At 44.5% G+C, this 16,232-nt stretch overlaps 1 protein-coding gene across 3 annotated transcripts in view; it reads right to left on the bottom strand.

The window, feature by feature from the left end:
• Positions 1–14,896: 14,896 nt before the first annotated feature.
• Positions 14,897–16,232, bottom strand: part of LOC112224062 (nebulin-related anchoring protein) — a 91,201-nt gene continuing 89,865 nt past the window's right edge. For 2 of the 3 annotated variants that reach the window (XM_024387348.2, XM_042305885.1), the window contains one exon: positions 14,897–15,782. In XM_024387348.2, coding sequence (XP_024243116.1) covers positions 15,492–15,782 — 291 coding nt within the window. In that variant the 3' untranslated portion in view covers positions 14,897–15,491. The remainder of the gene's footprint in view (positions 15,783–16,232) is intronic. The other variant, XM_024387349.2, reaches the window with a different exon arrangement.

Raw genomic sequence — 16,232 nt, 5'->3', positions numbered from 1 at the left:
AGGCGGAGACGGAGGCTATGGAAACATATGTCTCTGAATCCCTGAGTCAGGGGTACATTCGGTCCTCCACTTCACCCGCCTCCTCGAGTTTATTTTTTTGTGAAGAAGAAAGAGGGAGGTCTGCGCCTGTGTATTGACTATCGGGGTCTGAATCAGGTATAGTTACCCGCTAGCGCTCATAGCCACAGCGATCGAGTCAATGCATGGGGCGCGCTTCTTCACCAAACTTGATCTCAGGAGCGCTTACAACCTGGTGCGTATCCGGGAGGGAGATGAGTGGAAGACGGCGTTCAGTACCACCCCAGGGCAATATGAGTACCTCCTCATGCCGTACGGGTTGATGAATGTGCCATCAGTCTTCCAAGCCTTTGTAGACAAGGTTTTCAGGGACCTGCATGAGTAGGGTGTAGTGGTCTATATTTATGACATTCTGATGTACTCCGCTACACGCGCCCGAGCATGTGTCCCTGGTGTGCAAGGTGCTTGGTCGCCTCTTGGAGCACGACCTGTACGTCAAGGCTGAGAAATGGCTGTTTTTCCAACAGTCCGTCTCCTTCCTAGGGTATTGCATTTCCACCTCAGGGGTGGAGATGGAGAGTGACCGCATGTCAGCCTTCCGTAATTGGCCGACTCCCACCATGGTAAAAGAGATGCAGCGGTTTATAGGGTTTGCCAATACTACTGCAGGTTTACCCGGGGTTTGGTCAGGTAGCAGCTCCCATTACCTCAAGGGGGGACTGAAGGGGGGGCGGGTATGTTTGCTGAGGAGGACAGGGCTTTTGGTCATCTAAGGGCTCTGTTTACCCCGGCTCCCGTGCTGGCCCATCCGGATCCCTCTTTGGCATTCATAGTGGAGGTGGATGCGTCCGAGGATGGGATAGGAGTCGTATTTTCTCAACACTCGGGTAAGCCACCGAAGCTCCGCCCCTGTGCGTTCTTCTCGAGGAAGCTCAGACCGGCGGAGCGAAACTATGATGTGGGGGACCGGGAGCTGTTGGCTGTCGTCAGGGCCTTGAAGGTGTGGAGACATTGGGTTGAGGGGGCTAGACACCCTTTTCTCATCTGGACTGACCACCGCAATCTGGAGTACATTCGGGCAGCGAGGAGACTGAACACTCGGCAAGGTGGGCCATGTCTTTCTCCCATTTTGTGTTCACCCTTTCCTACAGACCAGACTCCCCGAACGTGAAGGCAGACTCTTTGTCCCGGCTGTATGACACAAAGGAGCGGCCCATGGATCCCATTCCCATACACCCCACCTCTTGCCTGGTGGCGCCGGTAGTGTGGGAGTTGGACGCGGACAATGAGCAGGCGTTACGTGCAGAGCCCACTCTCGTCCAGTGTCCCGCTGGGCATCTGTATGCCCCATCTGCTGTTCGTGACCGGTTGATCTATTGGGTACACACATCACCCTCCTCTGGTCATCCTGGGGTCGGTCAAACAGTGCTCTGTTTGAGCAGGAGGTACTGGTGGTCTACCTTGGCTAAGGACGTGAGGGTTTATGTTTCCTCCTGCTCGGTGTGCGCCCAGTGTAAGGCTCCTAGGCACCTGCCCAGAGGGAAGCTACACTCCTTATCCGTTACACAACGGCCTTGGTCACACCTGTCAGTGGATTTCCTTACCGATCTTCCCCCCTCACTGGGTAACACCACGATCCTGGTCGTTGTGGATCGGTTCTCTAAGTCCTGTCGTCTCCTCCCTCTGCCTTGTCTGCCTACGGCACTACAGGCCAACAGCTCCGCCCCCCCCCCGCAGCTACTCGCCCAAGCCTCTCCAGGTTCTCCTTTACCCAAATCCAGATAGCAGATGTTCTGAAAGAGCTGCAAAACCTGGACCCGTACAAATCAGCTGGGCTTGACAATCTGGACCCTCTATTTCTGAAACTATCCGCCGCCATTGTCGCAACCCCTATTACCAGCCTGTTCAACCTCTCTTTCATATCGTCTGAGATCCCCAAGGATTGGAAAGCTGCCACAGTCATCCCCCTCTTCAAAGGGGGAGACACCCTGGACCCAAACTGTTACAGACCTATATCCATCCTACCCTGCCTATCTAAGGTCTTCGAAAGCCAAGTCAACAAACAGGTCACTGACCATCTCGAATCCCACCGTACCTTCTCCGCTGTGCAATCTGGTTTCCGAGCCGGTCACGGGTGCACCTCAGCCACGCTCAAGGTACTAAACGATATCATAACCGCCATCGATAAAAGACAGTACTGTGCAGCCGTCTTCATCGACCTTGCCAAGGCTTTCGACTCTTTCAATCACCATATTCTTATCGGCAGACTCAGTAGCCTCGGTTTTTCGGATGACTGCCTTGCCTGGTTCACCAATTACTTTGCAGACAGAGTTCAGTGTGTCAAATCGGAGGGCATGCTGTCCGGTCCTCTGGCAGTCTCTATGGGGGTGCCACAGGGTTCAATCCTCGGGCCGACTCTTTTCTCTGTATATATCAATGATGTTGCTCTTGCTGCGGGCGATTCCCTGATCCACCTTTACGCAGACGACACCATTCTATATACTTCCGGCCCATCCCATCTAACCTCCAAACGAGCTTCAATGCCATACAACACTCCTTCCGTGGCCTCCAACTGCTCTTAAACGCTAGTAAAACCAAATGCATGCTTTTCAACCGATCGCTGCCTGCACCCGCATGCCCGACTAGCATCACCACCCTGGATGGTTCCGACCTTGAATATGTGGACATCTATAAGTACCTAGGTGTCTGGCTAGACTGCAAACTCTCCTTCCAGACTCATATCAAACATCTCCAATCGAAAATCAAATCAAGAGTCGGCTTTCTATTCCGCAACAAAGCCTCCTTCACTCACGCCGCCAAGCTTACCCTAGTAAAACTGACTATCCTACCGATCCTCGACTTCGGCGATGTCATCTACAAAATGGCTTCCAACACTCTACTCAGCAAACTGGATGCAGTCTATCACAGTGCCATCCGTTTTGTCACTAAAGCACCTTATACCACCCACCACTGCGACCTGTATGCTCTAGTCGGCTGGCCCTCGTTACATATTCGTCGCCAGACCCACTGGCTCCAGGTCATCTACAAGTCCATGCTAGGTAAAGCTCCGCCTTATCTCAGTTCACTGGTCACGATGGCAACACCCATCCGTAGCACGCGCTCCAGCAGGTGTATCTCACTGATCATCCCTAAAGCCAACACCTCATTTGGCTGCCTTTCGTTCCAGTACTCTGCTGCCTGTGACTGGAACGAATTGCAAAAATCGCTGAAGTTGGAGACTTTTATCTCCCTCACCAACTTCAAACATCAGCTATCTGAGCAGCTAACCGATCGCTGCAGCTGTACATAGTCTATTGGTAAATAGCCCACCCATTTTCACCTACCTCATCCCCATACTGTTTTTATTTATTTACTTTTCTGCTCTTTTGCACACCAATATCTCTACCTGTACATGACCATCTGATCATTTATCACTCCAGTGTTAATCTGCAAAATTGTAATTATTCGCCTACCTCCTCATGCCTTTTGCACACATTGTATATAGACTCCCCCCTTTGTTTTCTACTGTGTTATTGACTTGTTAATTGTTTATTCCATGTGTAACTCTGTGTTGTCTGCTCACACTGCTATGCTTTATCTTGGCCAGGTCGCAGTTGCAAATGAGAACTTGTTCTCAACTAGCCTACCTGGTTAAATAAAGGTGAAATAAAAAAATAAAAAATAAAAATAGCATGTTTGGCCCAACGCGTCTATTTCTCAAATTTCTATAATTAGCTGGATTGTTATCCAAGTACTAGAAATGTAATCACTAACTTGACCAACTCCTAAGACACCCTGGCGTCATCAGATACAAGACACCGGGACAACTTCTATGGGCAAACACACACAACTATAACGAGTGCGCTGAGAGTTGGGAAGCAAGTACAGGGAGTGAGTGTTTTAATAAATAAACACGAAACAGAGTCAATAACACCTGACAAAAGAACCAAGGGGGGTGACAGATATAGGGAAGATGATCAAGGAGGTGATGGAGTCCAGGCGAGTGTCATGAAGCTCTGGTGCGCTTGACGATGGTGACAGGTGTGGGGGATAATCAGCTGATGACCTAGAGGCCGTAGAGGGAGTATAGGTGACAACAACCAATTATTCCTGTCGACAACTCCCATGCTGTATCACATTTTTATATAGGCTGAATCAAATCAATTCCTCATGCTATCTTAGATTCCTCGCATGGGGCGTCAAAATGCCGTGTCTGTGACTATCGTTAAATGTGAAGACTGTTATTTTATCAAATCAATTTTCTATGTGTAATTATTATTACGTGATTAAACTAATCATGTAAAATTTAATTAACTAGGAAATCGAGGCACCACGGGTAAAATGTTTCTATTTTCCGAATCGACTCTTCAGATATTGTCATATCTTATATTATTAGTATTGTATTCATGTATTATTATTACCTCATCAGTCATATTCTGAATGTCGCAAACCCTTGGATATCTGCATGAACCCTAGCACAAATTATGAATCAGCAAAATACAAATTAGCTTAATTATTTATTTACTAAATAACTCATCAAATCACAGAAATACATGAAACACACACACAATTAGTTCATACATTGGGTATAACATGATACAAAGAAAAAGTCCCTAGTGGACGAAACCGATATGACGGTTTGGTAGACAAAGGAAATGGGGTGTGGACCGCTCAAGAGCGGGAAACTCATAGCTGATAACTACAGTCATAGAAATTGCTAATACTTTACATGAACGACCACTCATTTGAAAAGAAATTGCAATTGACATATTTACGAGTGTATGTCTTGTGGTTGCCGATCCATCTGCTGGAGAGTCGATCAACAGAAAGTCTCTGGTTGGGTTCATAATGGATACGTCAGGCGTACCCATGGTTGTCGCATAGAATAGATGTTTCAGTGGTTGTCTGTATTCTTGTCCTAGGCTTCGTACATTTTCGGCTGCAGACTTGTAGTTCGACAGCCTAGGATTTCTTACTCCTGTAGTGAATCGATAGTCTCAGAATTGAAACATTTTCAGCTGTGTAGCCAATGCTCCATGCTGTATGGTCTTGTCCTTTGGTAGAGTTGTAGTGCCAACCATTTCAACATGTAGCTACCACTTCATATTTTCTGGTCTTAGAAATTCAACCATTTTCAACCTTAGCTTACACTGTGGTTTCGTGGTTAGCGTCACGGGGGCTTTTATACTTGGGTAGAAAAGGACCATCTCATCATGTTTGTGCCCACCTGGGCGTGGCTACTGACTGTGCATATGTTACCATAAAACAACCAATTCTCATTTAGAAGACTAAATCACATTGAAAAGATAACAAACATATTCTTATACTTATTCATCTTATACAACCTTCAGATGTAAACCTGACAGCTGGGAAATGTACACATTAAGGGATATAGTTATGTGTCTTTCCTGTCCCTCATGAGATCACCAAATGAAACAAACTCGACATGACTGTCCCTTAAGTGTCCACAGACCCTTCCCACATTCTCAAAAACAGAAATATTGTTTAATTCTCCAATTTTGAGGATTAGGAATTTTGGGAAGAAGAATGTCTTAGTTCTCCATAGGCTCTCTCCCTCATACTCCGTGGCAGAGAGAGAGTTTCTGGTATGAATTTATGACTGTTGTAAAAACCTGATGTGGGAGAGAGACTGAGAGAGGGGGGAGCCACGATATACACCACAAAAGGGCCACGTCGTGTCATCATCATATACAGTAAACGCATTATTCTAATGATCTAATTTGTCACAGTGACTCGAGGACCATGTATTTTTTGGGGAGGGACCTGGGTGGGTCTCAAAACCTCGCTTTGCTGTATCTAAAAATTCTGAGCAGACCACCTTAGTGGAGGACGCCACCTAACAGTGATAATGTTGGGAGGTAAATTACTTCTATTTGACAACAGGGTTTGCCTCAGATTTTTTTTTATAACAGTGAATGACAAATATGTATATTTTGGACATTGAGTATACCAAACATTGGGAACACCTGCCTTATATTTAATTGAATCCACCCGTTTGCCCTCAGAACAGCCTCAGTGGCAGAAGGTAGCCTCGTGGTTAGAGCGTTGGGCCAATAACTGAAAGGTTGCTGGATCAAATCCCCAAGCTGATATGGTAAAAATCTGTTCTGCCCCTGAGCAAGGTAGTTAACCCACTGTTCTTTGGGTGCCGAAGATGTTGATTATGGCAGCCCCCTTCACCTCTCTGATTCAGAGGGGTTGGGTTAAATGTGTAAGACACTTCAAGTGAAGGCATTCAGTTGTACAACTGACTAGGTATCCCTTTCCCAATTGGGGCATGGACGCTACAAGGTGTCAAAAGCATTCCACAGGGATCCTGGCCCATGTTGACTCCAATGCTGACTTGTTCAGGGTTCCATAGCTGCAGGCAGAAAAGCTGAAACTGGAGCAGCAGCAGGGCTAAGTAGTCCTGAGGCATGGTCCTAGGGCTCAGGTCCTCTGAGAGAGAGGGAAAGAAAGAAAGAGAAAAAGAGAATTAGAGAGAGCATACTTAAATTCACACAGGACACCGGATAAGACAGGATAAATACTCCAGATATAACAGACTGACCCTAGCCCCCCGACACAAACTATTGCAGCATAAATACTGGAGGCTGAGACAGGAAGAGTCGGGAGACACTGTGGCCCCGTCCAATGCACAGCTACGAATACTGGAAACATAACTGTGCATTTCATGCTGGTCAGATGTTCATGTTAGAATAATGGTTAAGTGGCTAAAGTTTTCTTATTGGAAAAGCTAACAGCTACTATGCTTAAACCTTTATAAGTTTGGACCCATAGCATTTACTCCCAGTCCAGCTTTAAGTTCTTACCAGTGCATTGTCACAAAGCTGATCCTGCCAGACAAAGAAAACACAGTATATCAAATACCAACTCAGTATATCAAGTTATCAGTGAGCATCATCAAGAAAAGCACCAGACCTAATGATAAAACAGCAGGCATAATTTTGAGCTAGAATTGTGCCCACAAGAAATATGCAAAATAAATGATGTATATTCACTTAAGGTCAATTAAAGTTAACATGTTAGTAATGCATTACCGCACAACATTGTCACTCCCTGATCTGTTTCATCTGTCTTTGTGATTGTCTCCTCCACCTCCAGGTGTCTCTTATTTTCCCTGGTGTATTTATCCCTGTGTTTCCTGTTTCTCTGTGCCAGTTTGTCTTGTATGTTCAAGTCAACCAGTGTGTTTTTCCCGTGCGCCTGCTTTTCTATTCTCTTTTACTAGTCCTCCCGGTTTTGACCTTTGCCTGTTTTTCTGGACTCCATGCCCACCTGCCTGACCATTCTGCCTGCCTTGACCCTGAACCTGCCTGCCATTCTGTACCTCTGGAACTGAACTGGTTTTGACCTTTTGCCTGTCCACAACCATTCTCTTGCCTACCCCTTTTGGATTGTTAATAAACATCTTGGACTCTAACCATCTGCCTCCTGTGTCTGCATCTGGGTCTTGCCTTGTGTCATGATAGTATGAACTAGCCATGACAGACCCAGCAGACCTGGACCAGCTCTGCCACGTTGTCTCCCTGCAGGGAGCTGCCATTGGGAGGCATGAGGAGCTACTTCAGGACCTTCTGGAAGGGCTTCGTTCACTGATGGAACGCCATGACCAGGGGTTTAGCCTACCACCTCTGAGAACCCCCAACCACTCAGAAACTTTTTCTCTGTGAGTGGTGAGTCTGTACAGCCTACCCCAGCACCCCGAGAACCCCGCTTACCACCTCTGGAGCGATACTCTGGGGATCCTGGTACCTGCCGGGGTTTTCTTTCTCAATGCTCCCTTATATTTGAGCTACAGCCATCTTCGTTTCCTTCGGACTGATCTAAGATGGCATATTTTATTACGCTAATGTCGGGAAGGGCGCTATCCTGGGCGTCGGCTGTTTGGGAGCAACAATCCACCGTTTGTCGTCATCTCAAGGACTTTATTGTCAGAGGTGAGAAAGGTTTTCGATGCTCCGGTATCCAGTGCCTGGAAACCAGAGTGATACCTTCCTCCACGGACTATCTGAGGAGATGAAGTATGAGCTAGCTGCTCTGGCATTGCCTGTGGACCTCGATTCCCTCATCGACCTCACCATTAAAATTGATGAGCAGCTTAGGGAACGCAGGAGTGAGAAGAGGTCTGTCCTGGATCACACTAGTTCATCTGCAGTTGCTCGCTCACCTTCGAAGGAATCCAGAAGTGAATCCATCGAGAATCATCAGCGACGGGTGAGTCAGATACTCCGGAACCTATGCAACTGGTCAGAGCTAGATTATCGCCTAAGGAGCGTTCACATAGGCTGAGTTCCAACAGATGTCTGTACTGTCTGTACTGTGGGACTGCAGGACATTATATAGCCACATGCCCAGTTAGGAGACCTATCTCTATAGTAGGCACAAGTACTCTGGTGAGCCAGACTGGGAATCTTCTTAATCCCATTAACCGTACTCCCTCCTTTGTTATACTGCTGTGGGGAGACCAGTCTAAATCTATTCGGGTGCACATCCTGTTTTTGTCCTTGTCTGCCCAAGAACATGTTCTGCATGTCAGACAGGTCCTTCAGCGCCTCGTGGAGAACCAATTGTTCATAAAAGCCAAGAAGTGTGAGTTCCACCACTCAACCATCTCCTTTCTGGGATATGTCATTGCTGAGGGAAATGTCCAGATGGATCCTGGAAAGGTGAAAGCAGTGGTGGATTGGCCTCAACCCAAGTCCAGGAAGGGGGGGTTGTGCCTGATGCGGTCCGGTCTAAGGTCCTGGAATGGGCTCACTCCTCCAGGCTTACCTGGTACTCATTCCTGATGTCTCGGCCTTCATCGCCGCATGCATGCTATGCGCGCAAAGCCAGACTCCACGACAAGCTCCATCTGGCCTCCTACAGTTACTTCCTGTCCCTCAATGCCCCTGGTCCCATATTTCTCTGAATTTCGTCACTTGGCTTCTTCCGTCAGATGGCAACACCACCATTCTGACAGTCGTGGACAGATCCTCCAGGGCCGCCCATTTCATCCCTCTTCCTAAGTTACCTTCAGCCAAGGAGACGGCCCAGCTTATGGTGCAGCACATCCTTCGTATCCATGGACTCCCGGTTGACTTTGTCTCGAACCCGGGGTCCCTGTTCTGGTCCCAATTCTGGAAGGCATTCTGCACTCTCATTGGGTCGTCAGCCAGCCTGTCCTCTGGGTTTCATCCCCAATCTAACGGCCAGTCGGAGCGAGCCAATCAAGATATGGAGACGGCACTCCGGTGTCTTGTTGCCAGGAACTCCACCACCTGGAGTCAGCAACTAGTCTGGGTGGAATATGCCAGGAACACTCTCCCCTGCTCGGCTACTGGACTATCCCCTTTCGAATGCTCCATGGGGTATCAGCCTCCGTTCTTCCCAGAGCAAGAACCGTACCCTCCGTGTTCACCCTACTTTTCATGTTTCCAGGATTAAACCCTTGTCTCACTGTCCTCTGTCTTCTGCTTCTAGGCCCATCCCTCCACCACGTGTCATCAATGGCCAGCCAATGTATACGGTGAGATGTTTCCTAAAGTTTCGACCACTGGGCAGGGGTTTCCAGTATCTGGTTGACTGGAAGAGTTATGGCCCGGAGGAGTGGTGCTGGCCCTGGCCCTCACCGCCGACGCCCCGATCAGCCAGTTATGCGCCCAGGTAGGACGCCAGGTGGCATCCCTAGAGGGGGGGTACTGTCACATCCTGATCTGTTTCATCTGTCTTTGTGATTGTCTCCACCCCCTCCAGGTGTCGCTTATTTTCCCTGGTGTATTTATCCCTGTGTTTCCTGTGTCTCTGTGCCAGTTTGTCTTGTATGTTCAAGTCAACCAGTGTGTTTTTCCCATGCGCCTGCTTTTCTATTCTCTTTTACTAGTCCTCCCGGTTTTGACCTTTGCCTGTTTTTCTGGACTCCACCTACCTGACCATTCTGCCTGCCCCGACCTTGAGCCTGCCTGCCATTCTGTACCTTGAACTCTGAACAGACCTTTTGCCTGTCCACAACCATTCTCTTGCCCTTTTGGATTGTTAATAAACATCTTGGACTCTAACCATCTGCCTCCTGTGTCTGCATCTGGGTCTCGTCTTGTGCCCTCATAGACATGTTTATATGCGGGTTCGTTTTTACACCGTTAACCCTGTCTCCATTTCCCTACCGCAATGGAACCTTTTAAGTACACGTTTTTCTGCACAGATCCTTTAAAACACAGAACACAGCTACAGTCAATGCTTGCTACATTGCTGTAGACCATGTGCCTCTGAAGTCATGTAAAAGGTATACACAATATTACCTTAGCTGTGTTTTTTTCCCCTTTCTGCCGAGGATTCGTGTGCATGTCGGGGCCTTTTTTAAACTACTCACGAGCTGCTATATTTTGGTTTGATAACAAACAACATTATTTAGCTAGTTATGCTAGCTAGGTAGATAGATAGCTAGCTAGATAGATAGCAACTTGATAGCTTGACCACTGGCTGTGCAAACATTTAGATGGCACAGGAAGAACTGAAAAGAAATAGGTTTCTCAAAGAGATGCTTCAAAGGTAAGCAGCATATGCAAGAGCGGGGTATGTATGATGTATTAGCAGAGTAAGTGAAAGAGCGAGGGTATGGGAGGGGGGGAAAGTGTGTAGGCCTATGTGTGTAAAGGTATCTGAAGAGTACAGATGGTTACAGTGCTTTCACAACATTGTTGGACAAGTTGAAAAGCTATTTGTCTATTTGTTCTTTCTATCCACGGAGCCAGTTCTTTATACCTGAAGCTTTAACAGTACTTAAAGCTGTGGGTGTGTGAGAGAGAAAGGGATTGTGTGTGTGCTGTGCGCAAATTAAACTTCAAGAACATTGATAACGGGGAGTAGGCCTACTTGTGAGCATTAATAGCTGTATGTTACAGTGATCTGTGGTGTTTATAGTGAAAATGCTATGAAGAAAATTGGATGTAGATAATGTTCTTTAAATCCCTTACAAAATGGGAAAATCTTTCGTTAGGGCACAATTTGACCAAAAACAAATCCATTAACTCAATTAATTATTTTAACCATTTGACAGTTGTGGAGATCTGTCACAGTCAGTCCACCTTTCTCTAACATATGTGGATATAGGGGTGGGCCGAGAACTCTGACAAAGGTTTTTGTCCAATACACAGCGTATGTTGTAATGGATATGGAGAATGTTCCGATTACGGAGAATATGGAGAATGTTCCAATTATGATACAAGTATATATTTTTTTATTATCCAGCATGCATCTCTCTCATGGCACTCAAACAGTGTTAAGAGCTCTAAATAACTCAGCTGGCTAGTTTTTCTACCTGTAAAGAAATGGGTGGGCTGTAGATTGATCCTGCTGCTACAATTGGATAGAGAGCATCTCCATTAACCTGCTCTTCATTGCTTGATAATTTCACTGGTCTCTTCTACTCCGTGTTTTACTCTGATTATTGAGATTAGCTAGCAGCAGGCAGTAGCACTACGATAAATCAGTTTGATCATTTCACTGGTCTCTTCTACTCCGTGTTTTACTCTGATCATTGAGATTAGCTAGCAGCAGGCAGTAGCACTACGATAAATCAGTTTGATCATTTCACTGGTCTCTTCAACTCCATGTTTTACTCTGATCATTGAGATTAGCTAGCAGCAGGCAGTAGCACTACGATAAATCAGTTTGATCATTTCACTGGTCTCTTCTACTCCATGTTTTACTCTGATCATTGAGATTAGCTAGCAGCAGGCAGTAGCACTACGATAAATCAGTTTGATCATTTCACTGGTCTCTTCTACTCCATGTTTTACTCTGATCATTGAGATTAGCTAGCAGCAGGCAGTAGCACTACGATAAATCAGTTTGATCATTTCACTGGTCTCTTCTACTCCATGTTTTACTCTGATCATTGAGATTAGCTAGCAGCAGGCAGTAGCACTACGATAAATCAGTTTGATCATTTCACTGGTCTCTTCTACTCCGTGTTTTACTCTGATTATTGAGATTAGCTAGCAGCAGGCAGTAGCACTACGATAAATCAGTTTGATCATTTCACTGGTCTCTTCTACTCCGTGTTTTACTCTGATTATTGAGATTAGCTAGCAGCAGGCAGTAGCACTACGATAAATCAGTTTGATCATTTCACTGGTCTCTTCTACTCCGTGTTTTACTCTGATTATTGAGATTAGCTAGCAGCAGGCAGTAGCACTACGATAAATCAGTTTGATCATTTCACTGGTCTCTTCTACTCCGTGTTTTACTCTGATTATTGAGATTAGCTAGCAGCAGGCAGTAGCACTACGATAAATCAGTTTGATCATTTCACTGGTCTCTTCTACTCCGTGTTTTACTCTGATTATTGAGATTAGCTAGCAGCAGGCAGTAGCACTACGATAAATCAGTTTGATCATTTCACTGGTCTCTTCTACTCTGTGTTTTACGCTGATCATTGCGATTGCTACTGCCAGCTACTATGATAAATCAGTTTAACATCAACAAGTGGAGCGAGGGGTAGGAAAAAAGTTACAAGCAAAAAACACATTTCCTCAAAGCACTTTCTACATATTCCCTTCTCCCTCTCCTTTTACACTTTACTGATCTTTCTACATATTTCCTTCTCCCTCTCCTTTTACACTTTACTTGATCTTTCTACATATTTCCTTCTCCCTCTACTTTTACACTTTACTTGCATCTTTCTACATATTCCCTTCTCCCTCTCCTTTTACACTTTACTTGATCTTTCTACATATTTCCTTCTCCCTCTCCTTTTACACTTTACTTGATCTTTCTACATATTTCCTTCTCCCTCTCCTTTTACACTTTACTTGATCTTTCTACATATTTCCCTCTCCTTTTACACTTTACTTGATCTTTCTACATATTTCCTTCTCCCTCTCCTTTTACACTTTACTTGATCTTTCTACATATTCCCTTCTCCCTCTCCTTTTACACTTTACTTGATCTTTCTACATATTTCCTTCTCCCTCTCCTTTTACACTTTACTTGATTTGAAGGGTAAAAAAACAAGGGTTTCATGACATTTATTTTTAAATGTAACCTTTATTTAACTAGGAACGTCAGTTAAGAACAAATTCTTATTTACAATGACGGCCTACACCGGCCAAACCCGGACGACGCTGGGCCAATTGTGCAGCGCCCTATGGGACTCTCAATCACGTCCGGTTGTGATACAGCCTGGATTTGAACCAGGATGTCTGCAATGCCTTAGACTGCTGCGCCACTTAGGAGCCCAATATTCATAAGCCATACACAACACATCAACATGCTGTACAAAATAACTATTTTATTGCATTTCATGAATGCAAGTCGACATAGGAGCATTATTGTGACATACAGTGCCTTCATAAATTATTCACACCCCTTTACTTTCCCACATTTTGTTGTATTACAGCCTGAATTTACAATGGATTACATTTAGATTTTGTGTCATTGGCTTACACACAATACACCATAATGTCAAAGTGGAATTATGTTTTTAGAAATGTTTACAAATTTATTTAAAATTAAACGTTGAAATGTCTTGTGTCAATAAGTATTCAACCCCTTTATTATGGGAAGCCTAAATACATTCAGGAGTAAAAATGTGCTTAACAAGTCACATATACTAAATACAAATATAAACGCAACATGCAACAATTTCAAATGAGTAAATTCAAACAAATGAATTAGGCCCTAATCTATGGATTTCACATGAATTGGAATAGAGATGGTCACAGATACCTTAAAAAAGCATGCCAATTGCACGCACCCTCAAAACATTTGTGGCGAAGTGTGACAAAACTGCACATTTTAGAGTGGTCTTTTGTTGTCCCCAGCATAAGGTGCACCTGTGTATGATCATGCTGTTTATTCAGCTTCTTGATATGTCACACCTGTCAGTTGGATGGATTATCTTGGCAAAGGAGAAATGGTCACCAACAGGGATGTAAACACATTTGTGCACAACATTTGAGAGAAATAACCTTTTTTTTGCGTATGCATATTCCTAAAATCTTTTATTTCAGCTCATGAAACATGGGACTAACACTTTACAGCACACACACAAAGTACACTTTTATTAATTACACTTTGGATGGTGTATCAATACACTCAGTCACGACAAAAATACAGGTGTCCTTCCTAACTTGCTGGAGAGGAAGGATACCGCTCAGGGATTTCACTGAGGCCAGTGGTGACTGTTCCTGACAGTTACTGAGTTTAATGGGTGTGATAGGAGAAAACTGAGGACGGATCAACATTGTAGTTACACCACCACAATATTAACCTAAACGACAGACTGAAAACAAAGAAGCCTGTAAAGAATACAAATATTCCAAAACATGCAATAAGGCAAAAGTAAAACTGAAATAAATGTGGCAAAGAAATTAACTTTATGTCCTGAATACAAAGCGTTATCTTTGGGTCAAATCCAACAACATCACTGAGTACCACTCTTCCCATTTTCAAGTATGGTGGTGGCTGCAGGACAATAACATAAAACAAAGCCAAAATACACTTGAGTTGCTTACCAAGACGACATTGAATGATTCTAAGTGGCCTGGTTACAGTTTTGACTTAAATCTGCTTGAAAATCTATGGCAAGACTTAAAAATGCCTGTCTAGCAATGATCAACAACCAACTTGACAGAATTTTATAAATAATAAATGTGCAAATATTGTACGATCCAGGTATGCAAAGCTCTTAGAGACTTACCCAGAAAGACTAGTGGCTGTAATCGCTGCCAAAGATCCTTCTAACAAGAATTGATTCAGGGGTGTGAATACTTACGCAAATGAGATATTTCTAAAAACATGTTTTCACTTTGTCATTATGGGGTAGTGTGTGTAGATGGGTAAGGAAAAAAATTGATTTAATACATTTTGAATTCGGGGTGTAACGCAACAAAATGTGGAGGGGTATGAAGTCAAGGGGTCTGAATACTTTCTGAAGGCACTGTAGTAACAAAAATATAAACTTGTCATTGTTGAAAAATAAATTATGACATTCTCATACTTTCTAATGAATGTTGTGTATGGGTTATGAATGTGTAATGAGGTAACCTTCAACATAAACCACTTACAGCACTTTTCAATTCCCTTCCTGATTCTACATGCACAGTTCCCTCACAACATTATCTAATTGTATCTTGGGGTAGAAATTGCTCTTAATAGATCTAGGATCAGGTAACCCAACTCCAATCCCTTACTTCATCCATCAGGTAATTAAAAAAGACCAGACCCTATATCAGTTAGAAGCAACTTCCACCTACCCCCTAGGGCAGGGGTGTCAAACTCATTCCATGGAGGGCCAAGTGTCTGCTGGTTTAAGACCTAGACAACCAGATGAGGTGAGTTCCTTACCAATTAGTGACCTTAATTCATCAATCAAGTACAAGGGAGGAGTGAAAACGCACAGACACTCGGCCCCCTCTGTGAAATAAGTGCGATACGTGCCCTAAGGCAACACCTTCTCACAACATTGTCTAAGCATTTTCTAGGGCCGATGCCTCACTCATTGTGGACATCTTGACTGTGTTCTCAATGGCTGAGACAGAGGTGGAAGCCATCATTGACTCTATGGCTGAGTTGGAAGACATCATTAACTTCTTGACGCTGCTATCCATGGAGGAGGAATTGGACTTCTTCACCGTTTGGATGGTCTTCTTCCTCTTGACGTGGAGGATCTCCATTGCGTCTAGATTGACTCCCGACTGCTGGAACTCTTTGCTGGTCTCAACAGGTTCTGACACCTGCTGCTGCTCCTCCATCTGCTGCTGGTGAATGAAGAGAGAGATTGGACATATTTACACCTTCCATATTAGTTGTGTATGACCAGACTCCTTGCAGATATAAATGTGTTAGATCTGTCATTCTCATTGATAAGTGGAGATCAAATCCTAAAATCTAATTGCATTTGTCATATGCTTTGTAAACAACAGGTAGATCTGTGAACCTTCCCAACAATGAAGAGAAGGAAAAAAGGAGAAATAATAGAATAATAATAATAACAAAAAGGAATCAATACACAATGAGTTACATATATATATATATATATATATATAACGTGGCTATATACACAGGGCACCACTACGGAGTCCATGTGCAGAGAGCTTGGGGGTAGAAGCTGTTCAGGGTCTTGTTGGTTCCAGACTTGGTGCATCGGTACCGCTTCCCGTGCATTTGTAGAGAGAACTGTCTGACTTGGGTAGCTGGAGTCTTTGACA

Source organism: Oncorhynchus tshawytscha, linkage group LG25, assembly GCF_018296145.1.
Source record: "Oncorhynchus tshawytscha isolate Ot180627B linkage group LG25, Otsh_v2.0, whole genome shotgun sequence".
Lineage (NCBI taxonomy): Eukaryota > Metazoa > Chordata > Actinopteri > Salmoniformes > Salmonidae > Oncorhynchus > Oncorhynchus tshawytscha.
This window is presented reverse-complemented; position numbering and strand designations above follow the sequence as displayed.